This window comes from Rhea pennata, chromosome 1 (assembly GCF_028389875.1).
Source record: "Rhea pennata isolate bPtePen1 chromosome 1, bPtePen1.pri, whole genome shotgun sequence".
Taxonomy (NCBI): domain Eukaryota; kingdom Metazoa; phylum Chordata; class Aves; order Rheiformes; family Rheidae; genus Rhea; species Rhea pennata.
In genome coordinates, this window is record NC_084663.1 from 54,048,988 (window position 1) to 54,071,575 (window position 22,588).

At 38.4% G+C, this 22,588-nt stretch overlaps 1 protein-coding gene across 1 annotated transcript in view; it reads right to left on the reverse strand.

Annotated features, from left to right (window-relative positions):
* Window positions 1-1,701: 1,701 nt before the first annotated feature.
* GUCY2C (guanylate cyclase 2C) overlaps window positions 1,702-22,588 on the reverse strand; it is a 45,289-nt gene continuing 24,402 nt past the window's right edge. The window contains exons 17-27 of the mRNA XM_062586941.1: window positions 19,265-19,397; window positions 17,266-17,403; window positions 13,742-13,830; window positions 11,966-12,057; window positions 10,279-10,437; window positions 7,062-7,254; window positions 6,493-6,667; window positions 5,470-5,568; window positions 4,640-4,734; window positions 3,924-4,000; window positions 1,702-1,876 (exon numbers count right to left, since the gene is read on the reverse strand). Coding sequence (XP_062442925.1) covers window positions 1,702-1,876; window positions 3,924-4,000; window positions 4,640-4,734; window positions 5,470-5,568; window positions 6,493-6,667; window positions 7,062-7,254; window positions 10,279-10,437; window positions 11,966-12,057; window positions 13,742-13,830; window positions 17,266-17,403; window positions 19,265-19,397 — 1,425 coding nt within the window. The remainder of the gene's footprint in view (window positions 1,877-3,923; window positions 4,001-4,639; window positions 4,735-5,469; window positions 5,569-6,492; window positions 6,668-7,061; window positions 7,255-10,278; window positions 10,438-11,965; window positions 12,058-13,741; window positions 13,831-17,265; window positions 17,404-19,264; window positions 19,398-22,588) is intronic.

A 22,588-nucleotide genomic window follows, 5' to 3' on the forward strand; every position in this document is an offset into this window, starting at 1 on the left:
GCATCTTCAGCCTTGAGGAGTCAAACACTTGTCACGGCAATGCGGTGGTGCCAGGTAGCACTACAGTGCAGCACTTGCACCAGAGAACGCAGATACAGAGATAAACAATGTTGGTGAGCCCTTTGAGGCAGGAACTAGCAGAAACGCTGACTTTATACTTTTTTACTGTACTTACATTCCTTTTAATCCAAATCAGTTTTAGAATACCAGTCCTTTTTCCTATCCTCATCCTAATGAACACTTCCATTAGGGTGGTCTAGCACAAATAGAAAAAAATATATATATATATTCATGTAAGATCAAATTTAAAATCGGTTGCATATAACCCAGAAGCTATGTCTATTGGTTACATGTCATCTGCTATTTCTGTCTATATCCTGTTCCTGGGTGTAGGAATTTACATTATTTAGGCAATAATATCATTCCTACAGCAAGTCCTGTTTTAGTTTTTCCAGGTATCTTTACACTGCAGGTCTGTCTATTTATATCTATGTTGCTCCTTTTTAAAAAATTCTAATTTAGGTTAACAAAGAAAAATTGCGGGAGACAAGCTCGTTATTTTTTGTCATTTTTAGGGTGTTTACTTGGACAAAAATGCTGTTCAAAACAATTAAAGAATTATTTGGGGATAACTTATGCCCCAAGTTTTAAGGTTTGATTACTAACTAGTGTTTGACAGTTGTGAAGGAAGCAGCTCTGAGGACTATCTAAAAGTTTTGGTCCACTGACAAGATTTGCACAAAAGGCATTTGCAAAAATTTCGATTACTAGTTCTTTCTTTTTCAGATGAAAGGTGTTTTCTTTTAGAGGCGCCCCCCTGTGCTGTGGTTGCTTTCTAAAGGTGATTATTCATGTAAATGTTGTGGTGTCAGTTAATGAGTGAGTCAACAGTAAAATCTGAGTTCTGCCTAGTTGTAAAACTTCACTCAAAAGCTGAATTGAAAGTTTCTGAGGTTTAAGAAATTCAGTTAAGTTTGTTTATTTTCATTTCTGTTGAACTTCTGGTTTGGGAGCAGAAGCAGAAGTGGAGAAAGGATATGAAAGGGTGTGTTTTTGCAAGATTTCCAGTTCCATTTTGCAGACCTAAGAGATTCAGATAAGCTTTAGACACCACACAAGTTTGGAATAATCTCTGAAGATAAATAATGGAAGTATTTCTCTTGATCAAAATCAATTTGATTAAAGCACTGGAGACACTGGGGAAAACTACAGAAGAAGCAAAATGCCAAAATATCCCAGATTTATCAGTATCTTTAATGTTATTTTCAAATATATTATAACAAATCTTTTTTTCCAAATAAAAATTACAAATTAAGCACAACATTTAGAAATTGTGGAGATTAAGGCTTTGCTACGAATATTTTCCGAAGCAGATTATTCAATAAGCCTATCAATTAAAAAAAAAGGAAAAGAAAAATAATAAAAAAAAAATTAAAAAGCTATCATCCAGTCTCAAGTGGTAGATATTTTCATTTCCCTCAAATCAGGCTGCATGTGTCCTGAAGTCATCAGACAATCCAGACATTATGGTGAAGAGAGGTTTGGTTTACTGATAGCAGGTCAGATGTTAGAAAGGATGCCTGAAAGGGTAATTTCCTTCCCCTCTACCTGAGAATATAAAACTCCAGCCTTTACCTAAAATACTCGAGAGAGTGTGCATAGGTTTGCTGTGGCTTTTTGAGTCATACTAGACATCCAGTTTTAAAGATATGTGGCAGAATTCTCCGTGCTGGCCAGTTGCAAGTATTCTAGGGTACCTGTTCGGTAGCTGGGTACCCGTGAAAGCTCCCGCTGCTTGAACCCTTCGGCTTCCCGTTTCTGCAGAGTCTTAGTTATCATCTCTGCTAAGTCATCTTGTAACCGCTGCTGATTCTCCCTAAAAGCAACAGGATAGAAAAAAAATCAGTGATTCACACAATGTTTCTAGTGATCCCCTGGTTCCCACTGTTTTTTTAAAAATATTTCTATCCTATGTTTGTCTTCATAACATTCACACACTACTGAAACAAACCATGGGAAGAACCAGATTCTGATTTTGGGAATATAATTCATGATTTACTTGTGATTTTTGCAGATTTTGTGATCTTAGTATTGTCTCTGTGCAGGAGATTTGCAGGAGTGTCATTATCGACCTTAAGAAAAATTCAGCTTCATTTTGTTATGAAAAGGAAGACCTGAATTAGATTCACTCCCAACTGAAGGAGATTCTAGCTCTCAGCTCCATTACGAGGACTGGCATTTCCACTAGTCAACTTCAGGTGGCCTTCAATAACAGAGCTGCCACCTTTACATAAATTTCTGCAATTTGTCTGTTTTCTGTTGGAATACCACACATTCAACAGTTTAAAGCAGTAATTTTATCAGTCACAGTCTATGTGAGGAAGTGAAAACAAAAACATCACTGATCACATGAGGTACTCACAAGGTACTTTCAAAACTTGAATTCCGGATGAATTACCAATACAATAATTCTGATAATCTCAACCAATCATTTTAATTTAAAAGGGAGTCCTGAGGTTAGAAATGTATCATAGAAATAAGCCCAACAGTTTCCTGCTCAGCCCAGAGAAGAAAACTTATACTTTCTATTTAAAAAATCAGAGCTGTGAGATTGTGTAGATGATAAAACGTTCAATTGTTTCTGTTCTGCAAATGTTCTGAAAAAAACCTTATCCTTCAAGTTTCACCTAGCTATTTCTTTTCTCTTAAGTAGATATGAATAAATTGGCAGAAAAATTTATTTGTGCAATGGGCACAGTGTGTAACTTTCAGAACTTTTTCAGTAAAAGTAAACCTTTACATTTACTTATGCCTCTCATCATAGTTGATCCTAATTTGTTTGACAAACTATGATTTTAATGTAATTGCTTAAAGTTGTCTTGAAACACTGTCATTTCTAAGTAGGTACCAGCAAGTGCTCATTTAATAAAGAGCCATGTACACAAGGGTTTAGAGAGTGAGGAAATTCCACATTCTAGTGTGGTCACAGGAAATAATGCTGTACTTATGCAAAATACACATGAAATGAGCACAACCAGTCATTGAGACATCAGTTTTGCATTGTTTCTCAAAGACAACATTCCCACTATTACTATATTTTATTCAGTCCAAATGCAAAACAATAGCTCAGGTCTAGGACATCAACCTCATATTGTTTTCCTGGTAGCTACTTTCTTATGTGTTAGAAAGCAAGTTTTTGTTCACTTTTACCCAATTCTTTTAGCAGAATATTGTTCAAAATTCTGCATGTCCCAGTCCTCCTACAGATTCCCCAAAAAGACACAACCACACACATTTAATTGGTCCACACACACACCAAACAATTTGAAAAGGCAAACTCTGAAATTCAGCCTTCTCCATCCCCAGTTAAGCAAATAAATTGTTTTGCAATTTTTCTGCAAGACACAGAAAACATGTTGTGCAGACCAGATTTAGATGCTAATGCTGCTTCACTGCTGCTAGAAATCCACAAAAAGGCATAACACCGTACATTTCAGCTGCACATTCTGTTGCAGTTATCCTTTTGCTGTAGTGTCACACACAGCTGGAGTTAGGGCTGAAGTTTGGGGGAATATTAATAATTTTCTTTTTTCTTTTTTTTTTTTGCCCATTCTCTGCAAATTCTAGATCAACAGCTTGTCCTCTAACTCTTACTTCCCTTCCAAAGAAGTGAACCTATTAAGTGCTTATACATACAAATAACCTCTAGCATATGCACAGTCTATAGCTAATGCTGTTGTGAATATTTACACATTTATATGCACATGTACTGTTAAAGCTTTTCACTAATGGAGGCAAGTCAAATGTTACCCCAAAAAAAATAAAATAAATAAAATAAAAAAGAGCCTGAAAAGGAACAGTGGTGGCTGAAGTGCAAAGATTAGAAATTTTTCTTCTCTTTTCACATATAAAGACCATCTTACACAGAAGGTGGTGTTGGGAGATTATATTCCTTGTCCTCAGTGCCTGTCAACCAGTAAGTAACTTCAGTTCCTCTGCCCTAAATATATATGACAAAGAAGAGAAAGCACAGTTTAGGGATTAGAGTGCAGTTTTCCACAGTTAATTTACTTAAATGATACTGTATTGCACATTGCTGTATTTGACTTTTCTTGTTTTCAGTAACTGATGCTCACAGCAAAGGGTTAAAAATAAGATGTAGGAACAAGAATAATAGAGGAGATGCAACTGCACATTCACTCCCTTGTTCCATGACCTGGACAACACACCATGGAAGAGGTGAGCTGTGCTACCTGTCTTCAGCAAACAAGTACAGACACCTGCCAAGTTTAACAGACCAAAATAACTATATAGATAGATAGGAGAACAAGAGCAAATTAGCAATAGATTCAGCTTCCCATCCATGAGACCCATTCACCATTACTACCCAATTTCCTGTCACCAGTGGTATGTTTATCATTTATTCTCTACATCTTTATGTTGCCTTAATTTGTCTTGGATAGTGCTTCACTGGCCATGTTGTCTTCACGGAAATATCTTAATCACTTTGAGACTGTGATATCAGTTGATCTGCAACTGTTATTCCCCAGCTGTTAAGTTGTGTGGTTCTGCCAGCTATATACTCCTTATAAAGTAATCTCTCTTCTCTGTGTACATATTTGTGCATGATACAGGTTACCTTCAAGTATGTTTCTCCTCTTGTTTCATATTGGAACCGACAGCCTGTTCTTTTCAGGATGGCAATAGTGGAACCATTTACATGAATCCTTAAAGCTAAAAATAAACAAATAAACTATGAAACCTCAAGTTGGAAATGTTACACACACATCATATTAAGTATATGTGAAAACTTATGCCATGACAGAAGCTTTTCCAAATGTTGTGAGCATAAATTCTGAGAGTTATACTGCCATATCAAAAATCCTACTCCATTACATAGGACTGTATCTATGGAAAGGGCAGCACACTAAATAGGAATAGCTCATATAGCCATTGATCTGAAATACAGGTGTCACAGGTATTTCTAGTGTTTAGATGCCAAAAGGGAAAAGAATAGAGGGGTACTTATATAGAGAACGGTAATGCAAAGACACTAGGCAGAAGGAAGACAAACTGGCTCTTGGCACACTTTCCTAATGGTGAAGTTGAAGAGGTAATTACTTCAGTTCAAAATATACAGTAAGCATTATTTACACAGTAAACCTTTAATAAAATTTTGAGTAGAAATAAAATATACAATTCGTACAATGTAACTAAATCCAGAGGAACTCAGCCAGCCACCCAGCTTACTTACTCCCTGTTACCAGCACTGAAGCAGGAACAAGGAACAATTCTTCATTGCCTAACAGGAAGGTGGAACAATGGGTAGTCAAAATGAGCAGGGCTTCTTCACCTTTAAAACTTCTGTGATCTGATAATAAATTGTTCTCAGCTGAAAATAAACACTATGATCACAGAAACAGATAGTATTCCACCCCGTTATGCTTACAAATAGAATTTAATTCTTACGCAAGCCTGTGGATTCCATCCGTGAAGCTGTGTTCACCGTATCACCAAATAAACAGTAACGAGGCATTTTTATTCCAACCACACCAGCTGCACATGGACCTAGAAATAGGATACAGGGAATGAAAAAGGTGGATCAAGAGACTTTATTTGGAAGGTGTTACTTGCTGTTGCAGAGCAATGCCAGTACCTGCTGGTGTTCTGGGTTCCTCACTAATGGCAGTATTCTCTACCACACTACCTAAAGTATCCTGCAATCTCCTATTCCACTCCAAACCAGGCCTAGCTCTGTTCATCTTATATAATCCAATAGGAGCATAAAGAGGACATAGCTGCACACTATTTGAACACAATTTCTGTGCAGAAAAAAATAGTTACTGACTCAGTTTTGGAAGCAGGAAGAAAAAAGAACACATCATTATGAAGGAAATTCATAGCGATGTCTTGAGGAGTCTCCCAGTGCCTCAGTTGCTTCCACCTGTGTAGTTCTTGTCTGATAGTGGGCATTCAGATGATTTTTGAAACAAGCAATAATGAAAATATAAAAATTCCCCACATAATTGTTGAATTATCTGTAGTTCCCCTCTGAGAAAAAATCTTTAATTATTGGATTAGTTAAAACATCAATTACACATAAGCTTGATCAGAACTTTTGCCTCAAAAAGCATAGAACGCAGGCCTGTGTTATATGGCCAGATAAGCGTATCTGAAGTAGCTGATCTCCAGTTCGGTAAGGGAGTTATCTGTGAAGGCTACAACTGGCTTAATCCAGGAGCTATGGCAGTTGTTCTTTGTAGATGCTAGCTTAAGCTACGAATGGATACTGGCCATGCCTCTATAGGGGAGCAAGCCAGTGCCTTATTTACTTCTGTTGCCTTTCTCCCAGGAATATTGTTTTCGAGCTGATTCTTCATGAGGAGAGCAGTTGTGTGTGATGTGTTACCAGATTTTCCATGAATGTCTATTCTGTTAAGTTCAAGAACAATGCAACTACATTGTCATTGCTCATCTAGCACCACTACATACCAGAGTGAATTCCGATGCGAATCCAAACAGGCAGGCCTGGCAGATGTCGCAGTTCAAAGGATCCCATGAAGCTAAGGATGTCCAGAGCCATCATAGAGATATCTACTGCATGGCGATTGCCATTCCTCTTCGGTAGACCGCTCACCACCATGTAGGCATCACCAATGGTCTCAACCTGTGGTGGAACCACAATTAAAAGATGCCAGTTCCGTACACAGCAAAATAAATACTTAGTTAAAAGTTAATCCTCTTGTCCACGACTAAGCATGTCTTCCCTAACCAGCAAGATTGCTTCATTTAAGACAGCTGACACTTTTTCAGCATGTGAGTATTCATAACTATCCACAGCATTCCAAGTAATGAATCTCTGACCACCTAGTATAGAATATTAGCTATAAGCAGGCACACAAGCATTGACATGAGGTAATCTTGGCCTGTTGGTATCTCTTTTGTTTCTGCTTGTCTTTGCTAGTACTGAGACATTCTTCCAAAACCCACCACATTATCCAATTTTGACTTTTCTGTCTCCTGATTTTAATTAAAAATTTAAAAAGCGAGGAGTTAATCACCTTGTAAACGTCATGATGGTCAAGAATGTGGTCAAAGTTCTTGTAGATATCGTTAAGCATATCTACCACCTCCATTGGGGTGCTGTATTTGCAGAGTGTGGTGAAGCCAACAATGTCACTGAAGTAGATAGTGACTTCTTCAAATAGCTCTGGTTCTACCAGGCCAGTTTCCTTCAAAGACTTTACTACTGGCCTGCAGGTATAGAGAAGGCAGAAAGAAAGATGAATAGTCTGTGTTTTACATTAAAGGAATTTTCTCACACAACCCAACCACTTCGTTGTTTCCTGGGTAGGAAACATCAAATAGTTTGCTGAAAACTACCATTGTAATAGCAGTTTAGATGTCCATAATGCCTTTCAGCCAAGGACTTCAAAGCACTTACTAATATTAAATAATATACAACAGCCTTACAAAATCCAAGTGTGTTAAGTAAAAGCCATGAGGAAACTGAAACACAGGACAATTGAACTTCTTAGCCAAGGTCAGAAATGGGAAAACTGTGCCAAACCTAAAACTGAAATTCTGGAACTTCTGTCTTGTAGCCCTAGATTCACTCCCACTTTTGTTCCCAATAACTGAGAACAGACACTTTTTCATGTTTCCTTAGTGCAGAAATAATTGCATCCTGACAATTAGATCACCTCATCCTGGTTTCAGATGAGATATCATCATCTGATAATTTTATGGAACAAAAATTCAATATCATCACACTCACTATCCATTCAGATGCAATTTCTTTTTCTTGCATGTCTAAATCCAGGAAAAATCTGTTTTTTAATGGGGAAATTAGAAAAGAATAACTGAAAGTGACCCAGAAAATGTAGATGTTGCACAATGGTGTGTTTCATTTAATGAGATAGTAAAAGGGTGGAAGGAAATGGATTTCTTGTCCTGTAGCCTATCCACTCAGAACATTTCAGATATTCACCCAAATTGGATTGATGTGAACAAACACTTAGAATTTTTTTCTTTTTTTTTAATCAGTCATTAAGTCAGCACCTTGACTGCTTAAATGCCCTTGAAGCTAGTGACAAAGTACCATGATAGTTTTGCTATTCGAAGTGTATGCAATACCAAAATTATTAGCATCATCAGTATTACAATTTCAGTACTACTTGTCCTGTCCCTTAAAGTGTCCATATAGTCCAGTCTGGCCCAGTATGGCCCAACCCTCCTCTGCTCCTCTGTTGCACTGCAAAACCACAGCCTGAAGTTGGACTGTACTCTTCCTGCTCTCCAGCAGGACACACTCCTTCTACTTAGCAAAGTGCTGGAGCAGAACAAAGCTCTGTGCATAGGGGATCAGTGTAGATCTCTGCATTCTGCCAGGAAGGCAGTGAAAGAGAGGTTTTGTGCTGGGAGAACGGATCCTGTACATGAAGGGAGATTGAGGAAGATAGAGGGTCCCAATACCGTCTTAGCATGAAACTTCATTGGAGACTCCTTGTCTCACCAGGTAGGGTGGAGACTTCAGGGACAGGTTCTTCTTTCCTCCCTAGCAAGATCACATTGGAAACTGGAAGAAAATTGGTGAGAAAGGAGGCCCCTAGAAACTCCTCTGCCTTTTGCCCAAAGGACTTCATAGTTCTTAGGATGGGATGGTATTGTGTTATTTTGGTTTTGCATCAGTATAAGAAAAGATCCAAGTAAGGTTGCCATTGCTACATGATGGTCTACCTCACTATCACACCAGCCTTTCAGACTACCTCCTCCTAAATTTGGAGAGCCTTACATGACTGTAAACAGTCTAGGAGTATAAGCCTTAAAGCATTAAGATCCCTATGTGTCCTGCTTGTAACCGACAACATTAGGGGCCAACATTAGGGTCAGGCAGCCAGCCGCCACCATAGACTTGCACTGTCTGAAATTGTACATACTAATAGTGAGGACATGCATTTTCCTTAGCTTCTTTCTGGACTGTTTGGTGAAGGTTTGACACGTTTGGGTGTTAAACACAGTGCCACCTTGTACATGTGTATGTTTGCTCTTAAGAAGAATACAGCTGCTTGGGCTGCTATTTTGGTCAGATTCCACTTGGATTAAGTGTCCTGCCTCCCTGACTTTCCCTCTCTGGTCTCAGCTAAGCATGTTACTCTAGTGTTCTTCACTTCCCAGTGCTAATGTCTGCTGTTGGAACTGCAGTCTGCACCATTTCTGAATGGGGCTGTCCGATTCTCATGTAGTTTCTAAAAAACACCAAGGTACTTGAGGTATTCAGAGTAACTGAAAAAAATATGTGTAAGTAGGTAATAAGTATAGCAATATCTTAGTCTGTGAGGTGTTTGGGCCAGGTATTTGCAAGGATCCCATCTCAGGAAACTATATTTAAAATCAGTCTATCTGTCTATCTATTAGAACTTACAATGATTATGTAAAATTAAGAGTCTTCATAATTCAAATTACTGCCAAGTTGTTGAACAGATCAATAGAGCATTGACAGATGCTGATAAAATGAGAAGGACTGATTTGGCCAGTCTTGGTCAAAAAAAAATTCTTCAGTGTCAGTAACATTCAGGTAGGTCTTGTGATTTTATGGTTTAGAATGGTACACACAGGTGTGAAAATGCTCCCCTGTTGTGATACAAATGTTACTAAGACACAACTGTCATTAGCAACCTTAACTACAGGTAAATGAGGATGTTCTTACCACAGGCAAATACATTTTGTGGATGAATGAAGATACTTTACAGTGGCTTCCTAATTGAGACATTTTTCTTCCCTTGGCTTAAATCATTCTACTGTAATTGTAGATCACATCTGGTTCATTTGAGCTCAAGTTTGTTCATAATTAAAGCTCCAGTTCAGTAAATCTTTTTAATTCTAACTATACATTTAATTGCTGAGCTGAACTGGAGCCTCAGGCAGGGACTGCCTAGATAAGCACCAGTGGCCTATACGGGAAATCACACCAGGATGCAAAGTCCATAGAAAGTCTATAGTTCTGTCTGGGCAAATAAGGCCATGTTTTCTCTGTCTGCTATCCATTGTCCTCAAATGGTCAGTACAGGAAAGCAGAAGAGGTACAGAGAGAACTGGTGGCACCTCCTAAATTTGCCCTTTGTGCATGAGGCTGGGAGAATTAAGACAGAGGAAGCAGTTTTTCATTCTCTCATTTGAAGAAATACAAGATGAATATTAATTCCAGCCACACTCTTCAGGAATCAGATGATACATGTAAATAAAATTCAAGTGAAAATCTTACTGGACAATACTAACCCTGGAAGTAACATGAAATTAAGCCTGTCTGCTCTGTCTCTCTCTGCTTTGTATAGCTCTGTCCTTTCCTCCACCAAGTGCTCCAGATTCCGAGAATATAGCTGTAGACGCCGGATCAAGGTATCCATGTAGCTTTCATTGGTCTGGCCATGGTAGTTACTGGGAATAACAGTAGCCAACAGGGAAGAATGATAAAAACACATTGTTGAGAAAGAGGCAAAAATCAGCAACAGAAAACTTTTGCAGTGTTTGACTTCCATATAGTTAGAATGCAAATTGTTTAAAGTACATTGTTCTTAGAGGGTTTATGTTTACGACTTGAAAACCTGTGGCTCACAATTGTCATCTAGAGCTGCTAATTCTTAAAACACCTTCAAATCACTGAGCAGCCCTGCTAATGTTATCAACTCCAGGTTACCTTAGGTAATCCATGAACATTCATTTGGAAAAAAGTAACTGGCAAGCTTGAATCCTGAGAGAAATGTAAAGAAAGTGGGCAGAAAATTGTACTTAGCATTGAGCTGGGGATTAGACCTAGAAGGATTGAGGAAATTTGGGGGTGGCTGTGTGGAAGACAGAACAATTCAACACAACAGTTAGCAGGCCCTGAGTTAGTTTCCCTCACAAGATCCTGCAGACTGCAGGAAGCAGACAAGTGCTGGAGGCAGACACACTGTAGCATAAGCCACTCATCACCCCTGTTTGCCTTGACAGCCCAGGCTCACGAAAGCAGTCTGAAAAAAGATGGGGCCAGGCTGACTGCAATAGTCAGATTCATATTGTGCATGGATGAACTTTAAAACTGCTCTTATTCTAAGCAAATCTTTTTGGCAAGAACATACCACCTTGGACATCCTTATGAGGAGAACACCTTGTTACAAGTGGCAACCTCCATCCTCCCGTAGGAGGATGCACCCTTCTGCAGCACAATATGTTTAGTTACGAATAGTGAGTTGCCCTTCTGCCCATGCAAAGTAGAATGATATGAGCGCTGTTGGGATTGATTCATGAAGCCAGCTTTAAAAACTAGGGAGCAATTTCTCAAGAGAAGAAACTAAAAACTCACTGTTTGGATAATCTGAATAATGAACTCAGGTCAAACACCACAGGAGCAATAGTGCAGTGGCCAGGTGAACGGCCTGTGTTTTCCAAGGGGCCTTTCCAACTCTGTCCCTTATTATCCCACGACTTTGCACCAACAAAGCCTTCTAATTAACTCTTCTGATGAGGTGCAACCCAGCACTTTTAGTCACCTTAATTTGGGACCATCCAAACTCATTTATGGTACAACCCAATCCAAACTTTCTAATCATCCTCTAAACATTTGCATGCATTCATTTCCTGAAACTTAGATGACATGACTCACTGTTCAGCTCTTAGCTAGAGACAGGTGGTGAATTACTCGAATGGCTTGAATCTCTAATTATTCAGGTCCTACATCATAGTGTACCAATCTGAGGAAGGGTGATCATCCTGTCCTCAGCTAATATATGCACAGATGCACATATACACACATACACACATGCATGCACATGCACACCTCCTTTTCTGTCGAAGGATAAGGAAGGATCAAAGTAAACACAGTTTTTCCACTGACTGAATCATATTTACATCATATTATATACATGAGCTTTCTAACACCTAGAAAGAGTTAGAAGTATCTTGACAAACAGCCGCTGCTGCTCACCTGAATATTTTAGCCAGAGTGTTCTCAATTTTCTTAAAGTCAGGTCTTTTCTCTGGATCCTCCTCCCAGCAGCTTTTCACTAGTGTATACACCTTTAAACAAAAACAAAAAAAAAAAAAAAAAAAGGAAAGTCTGCCCAAGCAATTGGCATAGAAGGATAATAGTGCTAAACAGCACTAGTTCATTATGGAATTTCCGGTTACTCTTGACTAACAACTTATTAAAATGTATGACTAACTGTTACAAATCTATGGTTAGGATTCATTGCAAGCATCTTAAACTTAACTCTGTGGTGACTAGTGACATGAGCTTAACTTGAATTTGCAATACATAAATGAAAGGCAAGTAAATTGATCCAGGCCTGCAACTAGTGCCAGATACGGTTATTGACATGAAGGTCAATGCTGTGGTAATCATATCCCTTAATATCCTGCACTTTGGGATCTTTTAGAAACTGGTGATTCAGTAAAACAGAATGGGGTTCATCTGTCCAATATGTAGATGTCTACAGCACAGACATCTGCACCTGAGCAAGAAGCTATAATCATTGGAGAGAACAGGCATATTTGCAGTGTGATTCATTCCATCTTAAAGATATCCAAAATAGGTCACAGGAATGGCACCATGTAACTTTCCATTTCTTTTCAGTGACTATGAGGTGATCAGTTCAAATAGAGATGTGCACTGCATATATCTAAAGTTACCTGAGCTGAATCTGCTTGTAATTCAGTCATTTAAAAGCTAGATGCCTACGTCTGGCAAAGTCACCTTGGGTTCCCTTAGGAATTAATAGAGAGAAAGGCATCTTGGTCTAAAATAAGCCTAGAAGATAGGTCAGAATAGTCCTCTGGATGAGTGTTCTCTCCATCAAATGTAAAGTGGACCTGTGGAGAGACTAGGTTGGACTGAGATATCTAGCTCATAAATGTCTAAAGATAGGTGATATGAATTCTTTCTGAAATGTGTTACACTGTCACCTGTTCCTGTGAGATATCATCTCCTGTGATCCTCATGCATTATTTAAAGACAAAATATCAGTGTAGCACAATGAATTACTACCAATTTCAGAAGACATGCCATTATAATACAAGGACAAGTAAACAGAAGCACTGCTTGAAAGTACTTTCAAAAGATAATGATAGTCCTTCTTCAATTATTGCAACACAATGTACTTGTGAGTATATTGTACATTGGATCAGAAGACTGATCTATCCTTTAATATGCAGGTCAAGCTGCTGCTTTCCCACACACAGTTATACAACCCTAACAATTTGGTAGTATTTCCTATGTTGGTGAAACATGCTCTTTATGGTATAGCTGTTCACAGCCCTAAGATGGCATTAAATTAAATAAGCACATTTTCTTATTTTATTTTAAGGTCTCCTTTGGTTCATCCAAACTGAATGTAGTTTTTAGGGAATTCCAGTGGAGGCAGGTGAGAACACTGTCTGATATGTTTGCTTTTTTTTGAGATAACCCTGGGCCTCCCTAGTGAAATGTGCAAATCCACACTGCATCTATTTTTAATGTATGTATTAGTTATTGAACAATCACTGGGAAAAAAATAAACAGACACTTCACAGGATACATTGAAGAAATAATTTTTGTACCTTGTATTTCACTTTGGTAACAACTACGGAACACCTTTTCTTCTCATGAGTTCAAGGTGTTTGGCATAAAATGTGTGCAGCCTTCATCCTCCCAGTATCACCAGCTCTAGTTTAGCAAAGAGTTCTGCCCTTCACCCAGAGAATGTTTTAGTTATAGTTAACTTACTTCCATCTCTCTTTCTCCCACAGTTTCTAGTGACAGGTCTGGTCGAAAGGGCTTTCCTCCTTTGCATTTCTCTACTCTGTAAAGTTTCTCTAATAAAGGAGAAAAGGTGCAAACTTTTAACCAAAAAAAAAACATAAGAACAACATTCCTGGTGAATAGTGTGCCATGGCAGTGTTGAAAGTTACTGCTCAGACAGAAGCCTGAAAGTCAGTTCCATCGATCTTTGATGTGAATTTCAACTTTGGAGCTTTTCTAAACATAAAGCACAAGATCAAAACAGACTGGTTTGAAGGTCTCTGAAAACAAAATTAATAGGGATGTACATGAGTATTTATTGGTCACAGTAAACATGGTTATGGCATCTTCCCAAGTGAATGTTAGGCACTAATAGTATGCCTGTCAGCATGAAGTACAGTTATGGCAAAAAACAATGTGAGAAGCCCATTATGATACTGAACCTTGGTCAAATGTGTGGGGATCTATAACTCTCATCTGATCAGTTCAAATCACCTGCGGATGGTTAGCTTCTTTAAAAATAGGCTATTAATATATGTAATTTTAAAACATTGCATTTGGTAGCTCAGTTGTACTCTTACCATGAAATCCATCCTGTAAGAGTTATTTGAACTCAGAACACATCAGAATGCAGACTTGGTTTGCAGGACTCAATTTAAGCGAAGTGACTAAGAGCTAAAGCAAAAATATCTCTCTCCCTCCACCCCAGACTCCCAAGAGTTCCAGAGGGAGAGAGTTTTTTAAAGTGAAGCACTTTTTGACAACCAGGGGAGAGAAAGAGAGAGAAACAGAACGGGACCAGTGACTAGACCTGAAACATATTTATTAGTAATGTCTGGTTATGTTTGGGAGAAAAAATTGTTAATGGAAGCATATGATGAGATGAGGAAGGTTTGTAATCATGATGACATGTGTAAGTCTACAGCAGCTAGGGATGCCTAAGCACGCCCAGGGTGCATGGTCATTTTAAATACATATTGGTACTTCTATACTAGCATTGTGATACAGAAATTACAAGCTAGAGAAAGAACAAGAAACTTTAACAGTCTCCAAATGCTATAGAGAGGAGAAAACTGCTTAGAAGTCTCCTGTAAACTAAGACATAACAATCTGTTCGCGTCTCCTATATGCAAGCGGACTGTGTTAGATTTCCATACTGCACATACTCCTGAGAGCAGAATTAACAGCAACTATTAGCAACACTGCAATTAGCCAATGGCAGAAAACAGTGGCACAAGGAGGCAGTTTGAATTGAATGTTGGTACAGAACAAGATTTCACAATTTCAAGCTGTGAATTAGGTATTTCTGCAGGAAAGTGGAGAAACCAACTGGCCTAACAGCTGTCTCATAGAGAAGTCAGTGAGGAAGACTATGATGTTTTTATTATTACACGTTATAAATCAGGTCCTCTATGTCTCTGTTCTTTGTGGGACCTTTCTCTCATTAATAACAATATTGTGTGTTAAATTAATCAATACGTATTTGTAGATTGAGAACATTAGCTCACTGAGTACCTGAAAAGTTGCACCTGAAACTACCTGAAAATTGAGTTTAATTTTCTCAAGTTTATAGATGGATGCTATATACAGGCTTTTTTAATTAACTCTTCTAAAATTTGAATGCATTCCTTGCTGCTGCCAGTGAAGTCCTGGCCAAATGGTTTCATCAGCTGTGCTGAGATATCAGTATGATGTCTTCTAACTTACAGAGATTAACTTCTGACAGCCTAAGCATTGAAAGACTTTCTACAAGAGACTCAACAGATGAATCTAACATGAACAGGAACATCTTTTTGCCTATTACCATTGACTCTATTTTGACATACTTTTCCCCATTTTTTTCTGAGATATTTGCAAAATAATGGTCAATCGAAATTTGAGCTACTCTCCTCTACAGCTAGACAACGCCACGAAAAAATCTGCTAGCCTACAATACATCTACCAATGCTTTTAACAAAAAGCATTTTTTTTTCAGTTACACTGAGTTCAGACTTGCCAAACAGGCTTTGGGCCCAATAGGTTCATTGCTGTTTTACTAAACCTGCTGATATGTGAGGCCATCTCTAGCAACAGACAGCCTGCACCTAGAGGTACTAAAAATCCTTTCAGTTGGATTTTCAGTTGGATGGATTGACCTAATACAATTTGAAAGGGACAATTTTTCTAAAATGACAAAATGCAGCATTAAGACACATTAGGAACCAGATTGTGACTATGACAGCCACGACCAAAGAGCAGTGAAGATATCAGTACATCTCAGAAGAGCCCAGAAACAGAGCACGGTGTCTGAGGCTAACTTAATAACAATTAACACAACACAGAGGGCCTATAACTAATCAGCAAACGGTTACAAAATGCAGTTTAATATGGATTTGCTTTGCCAGGTAAAATGAGGAAGGAAGAGAATTGTTCTTTCCCTTCTGCATCCATTCTGGGGATATTTGTAAAATCCTTGCATTCATGAGGATTGTGTCTGCTTCTCACAAGGAAAAAGAATAGAACTTTTATCTTCTGTACCCTATCTTATTCATCATCTGTCATACAGTCCTATCTCTTAAACCTGGAGTCCTGAAGAGTTTGGCTGAAGACAAAAAGGCATCTCTAATCTCTCTTAGATCCACATTTATATAAAAGAATTAGTGATATGAAAATTATGTTACCCTGAGTGTGAAAATAGACTTGTGATAATGCAAGATATTAAGCCTACCCTAGAAGTTTTCCTGAAAGAGAAGAGCTATTACGCAGGTTGGATCCTGCTCTGAATATTTTAACAAATGCAAGGTGGATCTATCAGAATGACTCAGAGCTGAAGGTAATATCTAAACCTGTTGTTGGTAACTGTTGCTAGGGGAAACCCAAACCCACACACATTTATGGCAATTTTAATATATAACAATATGTGGGTTCTGGGAATCAGGATCAACAGGGCTGTTAGCCACTCAAAAGCAATGTCACAAAAAGGGATTTAATTGATGCAGTACAGGAGGAGATGGATTTTTTGATAGTTAAATGACTTAGCTTAATTTTGACAGGCTTGAAAAAAGCCAGAATTGATAGTCTTTAAATGCCAGCTGTTCTCCTATGTCATGCTGCTGAGTTTTCTTTGTTGTTCTGTGTTGACATTGTTGACTTTTGATGCCAAATATGAGTGAATATTTACATGTTGTGCACAACTCATAATCAGAAAAACCTTTCTTGTGGCCTTTAATTGTTACAGTAGGTCTAGGCAGTGTTGTGTAATGTTAACTTCTATAATGCTGTGGCAAAGGGGGAAAGGGAGGAGGAAGAGCAAGAAAAATAAATTCAAACTTCGTCTACAGAAAAAAATAGTGACAATTGCCCCCACAACGAGATTCTTCAAATGAGCTCTTCGTTCATCACACAGTGAAAGAAGCAGTTTCAAGCACTTGTCAGAGACAGTGCCTTTCACAAAAAGACTGTGGAGAATGGACTAGTTACAGCTACACCATCCTGGGCAGTTGCAGTGGAGGAGAAATTTGTGGATTTACCTTTAGTGTCCTGGCAGAGTCCAGTGTAGAAGGTCTCCCTGCGCAGGATGATTTCTTGCGCAATGATCCCATAGCTGTACACATCGCCCTTCTGAGACACATCAGCATGACGAAGGTGCTCAGGAGCTGTCCATAGGTCTGAGATCCAGGTGACAAAAGGGGAGGAGGTGAAGGAGGAAGACAGAAAAGTAATTGAAAAGGGTGACCCTTTTCAGAGCATCATTTGCCATAGTAACAGTTTCTTTTTACTCTTTTAATATCAAACTCCAAGCCCACTGTTACCATTTATTTCTTCTATTAGCAGCTCTGTTGAGAGGCTGACATCAATACGAGCTGGATAATGCTCTGATCATAGAATCATAGAATCAGCAAGGTTGGAAGGGACCTCTGGAGATCATCTAGTCCATGTAGTAGTTTTCAATCGTTTGGGGGTTGCTGACCCTACTATTTCCACCATAGGTGCAGACCCTTACACATCCAAAACAATTAAACTTATTGACAATGAATTTGCTTTTCTTAGGAACCTTTCATGGGCTTTTTAGAAATATCCTGTGCATCTGTTTAAGACCAAGGAATGCCAGTGCTCAAAAAATGACTCAGAAGTAAGTTCTTGTGCTAGATGCAAAGACTGTTTTATGCAAGATGTCAGATGAGAACACTATAGTATTTTCCACTGGCCTTAATATCATGACCCCATTGAAATAATCTCAGAATGCTCTTCAGCCAAACATAATATTACTTAGTCATAACCTCTTTCTTTCTCCAGAAATTATTAATCTGTATTTCTAGTACATCAAGCACCATGGTATCTCAAAAACAGAATATTGCCATGGTATGACAGTTGGTTATGACATGTGGATGATGTATCATAACAGAAAGTAACACTGAGGACGATGTTATAATATTAAGTTGCAACATCCAACCACAAAATGAATCTGTAGCTCTCTTGTGAAACTAAGTTTTCTTCAGCAAAGGAAGTTTAATAGCCAGAAATTTTGAGGCTGTTTCTCAATACATTTTATGTGCAACCAAAAAAAAAAGGAGAAAAATAAAAAAATAATATGAATTGAAATAAGAAATTTGTAAAATGAGGAATGAATATTTACATTCTGTGCACTTTTACTTTTTTCTTTTAATCTTCTCATTGCTACTCTTGGGCACATTTATGTTTGAATGTAAAAATTTTCTCTGAATTCAGATGCAACCTCAGGTTCTTCTCAGATCATATACTACAGTCATGGCACAATGCTGTATTTATTATACACAAAACAGACTACACAGATTCAGATGACATAACTGCAGATAGGCTTGTCTTTTCACTCAGATCAAGCAGGAAGGAGCAGAATGAGCTGGAAGGAGGGCTCAGTTTTATAGAAATGTCCTACGAATAGTAGATAAAATAGAAAAGCCATGAAAATGATTCTGATCTCACTGAACAGAAATTACTGGATTCCTATCTAAGGAACAGAAAACATTAAGGATAGCATTACAGATTTTTAAAGATGTTTAAAGTGACAAATGTTAATGATAAAGTTAAATAATAGAGCACTGTGAGAATATGTGTAGTAACACATGCAAATTGATCAATGACAGTGTCAGGTGGTACTTAACTTCTTTTTGTTTCTTCACACAAATTCACCATCATTGCTTACAAGAGCTGTTTGCATAAGGCCCTTCGATGCTGCAAATGCTTCTTGCAGTCCAGCCACCTGTGAAATCTGTCTTCTCACACACAAATTGAAAATTCATCTTTCTTTCCCTTCTCACCTACACTGCCTAATTTCTTTCTTCACCTGCTAATACTTCTCACTGATTGTGTTATTTAAGTTTCAAAATTGTTTTTGATGTAATTTATATAACAGATGCTACATGAAACAAATGGGTAATGTATGTCTCATCCCTTGTACAAGATATAAATAGGTTTAACTGTATTATGAGTCTAAGAAAATATCAGGGGTTGGAAAGCATGAAGGAGAATCCAGCTGAATATTGTTTTTACCTTTCCTTGGTGGTAGAATTGAATGACAGCCAAAATCAGTGATCTTTACCACCATGCGATTGTCCACTACACAGTTTGTGGATTTAAGTCGACCATGGACTTCAGTTTTGCTTGAGTGCAGATAAGACATTCCCTGTGGTTGATAATAAAAGAGGGAGAAAGCAAGACTGTGCATGAGACACTCAATTGTTACCAGAATCAACAAGGATGTGAAGTATTAGCTTAATATCTACCCAGGTAATTAAATGGCCTTTATCAGCAAAGCATATGCAGAAATCACAACTCTCTCTCACAGAGGGAGGGAGGTATTATTTTACAGAAGAAACAGTCCAAGATCAAAGGAGAAGTCAATGTTAAGAATTCAGGATGGATCACTAGATGGACTGTGTCTTAACCTAAGACCATCATACTTCTCAGTTAGCAGAGTGTGACATGGCAACTTAGTTTTTGGTAAGAGTAAGTCAAAGTTAGGGAATTAGGGAAGTTCATTTCCTCACACAGAAGTTTTTATTTCATTTGCAATAAATACTGTTCTGGGAAATCTAGTATACTAGCTTTGATCCATGTCACACACTTAAAAAATGTTTCCAACTACGTGTCCAAACAACAGTTATAATATGTGTGAGAATTGCTACTTATGTATGTATTTGCTTTGAAGATTACCACACACCAGAGACTTCATTCAGTAACAGATTTTTTTCTACAAAGCAGAGGGCCAGAGTAGGGTCGATGCAGAGAATGCTGGATGATGCACCATGGCTTATATAATGTGGAGGATCAAGTTAGACAGTCATGAAGGTCACTGTTTATGACTTTCTTCACACTAGTCAGTACATACTATCAGTTACCCACAAGCAAAACTCAGAAGTGAGCACCATGAGGACTGGCTGATTCAATTTCAGTCATATTTCCTTAAATTCAGAGTCCGACTCACAAAATCCACATTAGTGTACACAAGTGGGTAGTTTGCTCCTTCTTACTTATCACCTCTGAATTTGGCTTATTTAGTCTAGAACAGTCAAATATAGTGTAAAACATGACAAAGGGACCAGCAGTGAGGCATAGCAGGAAAGAAATATTAGTATTAGGTTGATCACTGATGAAGGAAGTAGGGTAGGCTAATTTGCACCCTCTTGTTATTATTTATCCTGTTTTCATCTTTCTCTTCTATAGTATTTAAGCTTAAACTTACTCATAGTGTACTCTTGTTTTAATTCCTTTAGTCCTCTTTTCTATAGGTCAGAATCTGAAGTCCAATATATATTCTGCAAAGGCCATAAGTACTGGCTCATTATGTCCATTTAGTTTCTTCATTGAACTGTCTTCCACTTAAACTCCTACATGTATATCTTGTCCTCTTGGATGCTAGCTGACAGACTTTAATTTGGGTTACATAGTTCATGTGGTCATGAGTGTAGCATATGCCGTGCTGGGTTTTCTCTCTTTTGCACCCCCTTTTGGGAACGGATCAATGCTATAAGAGATCATTGAGACATGAACTGAGTTTTGGGAAGAGTAGATGTATGTCTGAGACATAAGCAGCCTGCTAGAGATGCAATCCCTTAAGAATGTGGTTGGACTGGTTATCCTGGGCCTATTTAATCCATGAGAAAATTTACAGAAACTATGTGCACTCTCTATCCAAGCAGCATGTTTCTTGATTAAGCAGCTTTTAATCATGCAGCCCTGCCGACAATATCCAGCCTTCTTCAGGGCCTGTTTCCTCCAGCTGCACCTTCTTCCAGCTCTTGCTTACTAGGAAATATATTATTACTAGGAAATATACCCACTATTATAGCAGGAGTTCCTTATCAGTTTCAAGATCAAATTTGAAGGCAAATATAAATTTAATTTACATATGTCAGGGCTTTTCTGTTACTAATTTCTGTAAGCAGAAGTCTCATAACATAGTATCACCTTTCTTTCCAACTATCCCAGGCACCTATCCAGAAATACAGAACCTATTAAGAAGCTGCAGAGTGATTTTCAAAATTCATATTGGCACTTCTAAATCACTGATTCATTCTTGTAACCTCTATTTTGAAGCTTTAGCTCTGACTGAGACCCTATAATAGAACGATTTTCCTGGTGCAGTGCAAAAATATTACAATTGCTTGCACAAATGACCTGCAGTAGCTCCTTATTTAATAAAACAATCTCACAACGGCAGTGTGTACACTTATAACTGCAAGGCTTGATTAGTGCAGTTCCCTCTTAGCAGAACTTTCATCAGAACTCCTTTGTCACGTATAGCCAAATCCGTGTAGCTACAGGTGGTGCTGATCAGACCTAGAGACAGCAAAGATAGCAAGAAAAAGAAAATGGAGCAGACTTAGGGATTCAGCATTGCCGACATAACCTCCTCCAGTGGACATGGTGCTACTCTGGAGTAGTCACTGCTTGGTTAACTATGTCAGGGAACAGAAATCACCTAACCTGCTCTACTGAGAAACACTGACGCAGCAGCTCCTGTGAAGAAATGAAGAGTCAGGGAAATAAGAGGACTATTTGGTCAAAGGTAAAAGTAGAGTGTAAGAAAGCAGTGGTACAGGGAGGGAGAGTGTATCAAAAGCTAAGCAAAAGAACTGCAGGAACTGGTAATAGGGCTTTTAATTGCAGGGAGAGCCGGGATTGGTCTTGAAAAGAGCAGCTGCTGGGATGAGGGCAACTGGAGCTGAAGGGCCATGAAGTGGCTTAAATAAAGCAAGAAACCATTAGAGTAAAAACAAACAAGGTGCCTGGAGGTGAGGGAGCTGCCATTTGGGAAAAGCAATACAAGAAGTGCCTACATCCAAGAGGCTCCACCACAGCATTAGCTCAAGGAATACAAAAGGTTGGCAAGTCATCCAAACTGACTGTAAATTGCCAGATGTTCCTAGGTACATGTGGGTTTTCAGGAAGATTCTCTGAATCTTCTCTGCTAACATGGATAATAATGCTCAGGAACCATTCCACAGAAAGGATGCTGAGTGCCTTCCATTCTCAGACTCCTTGTCCCCCTTACTGATGATTCAGTGAATGAGTGGTTATGAAATCCTGGTCCCAGTGAAGTCACTGGCCATTCGATTACTAACTTCAGAGAGAACGTGATTTCTCTCTTTCTCATAAACAGAGCCAATACCAATTGATATTTTCTTAGGAAGCATCTACAGGTGAACTGCAAAGTGTTAAAAAATGCCCTGCTTTTATGATATGCTAAGAGGGGGAAGCAAAACACCACTGCTGTTACTTAAAATGAAACTTAATGCTGAATGTTAGCTGAATTTAAAAGTAGTTAACAAGGCCAATAAACTGTGGCAACTGGGATTAACAGGATTTTAATAA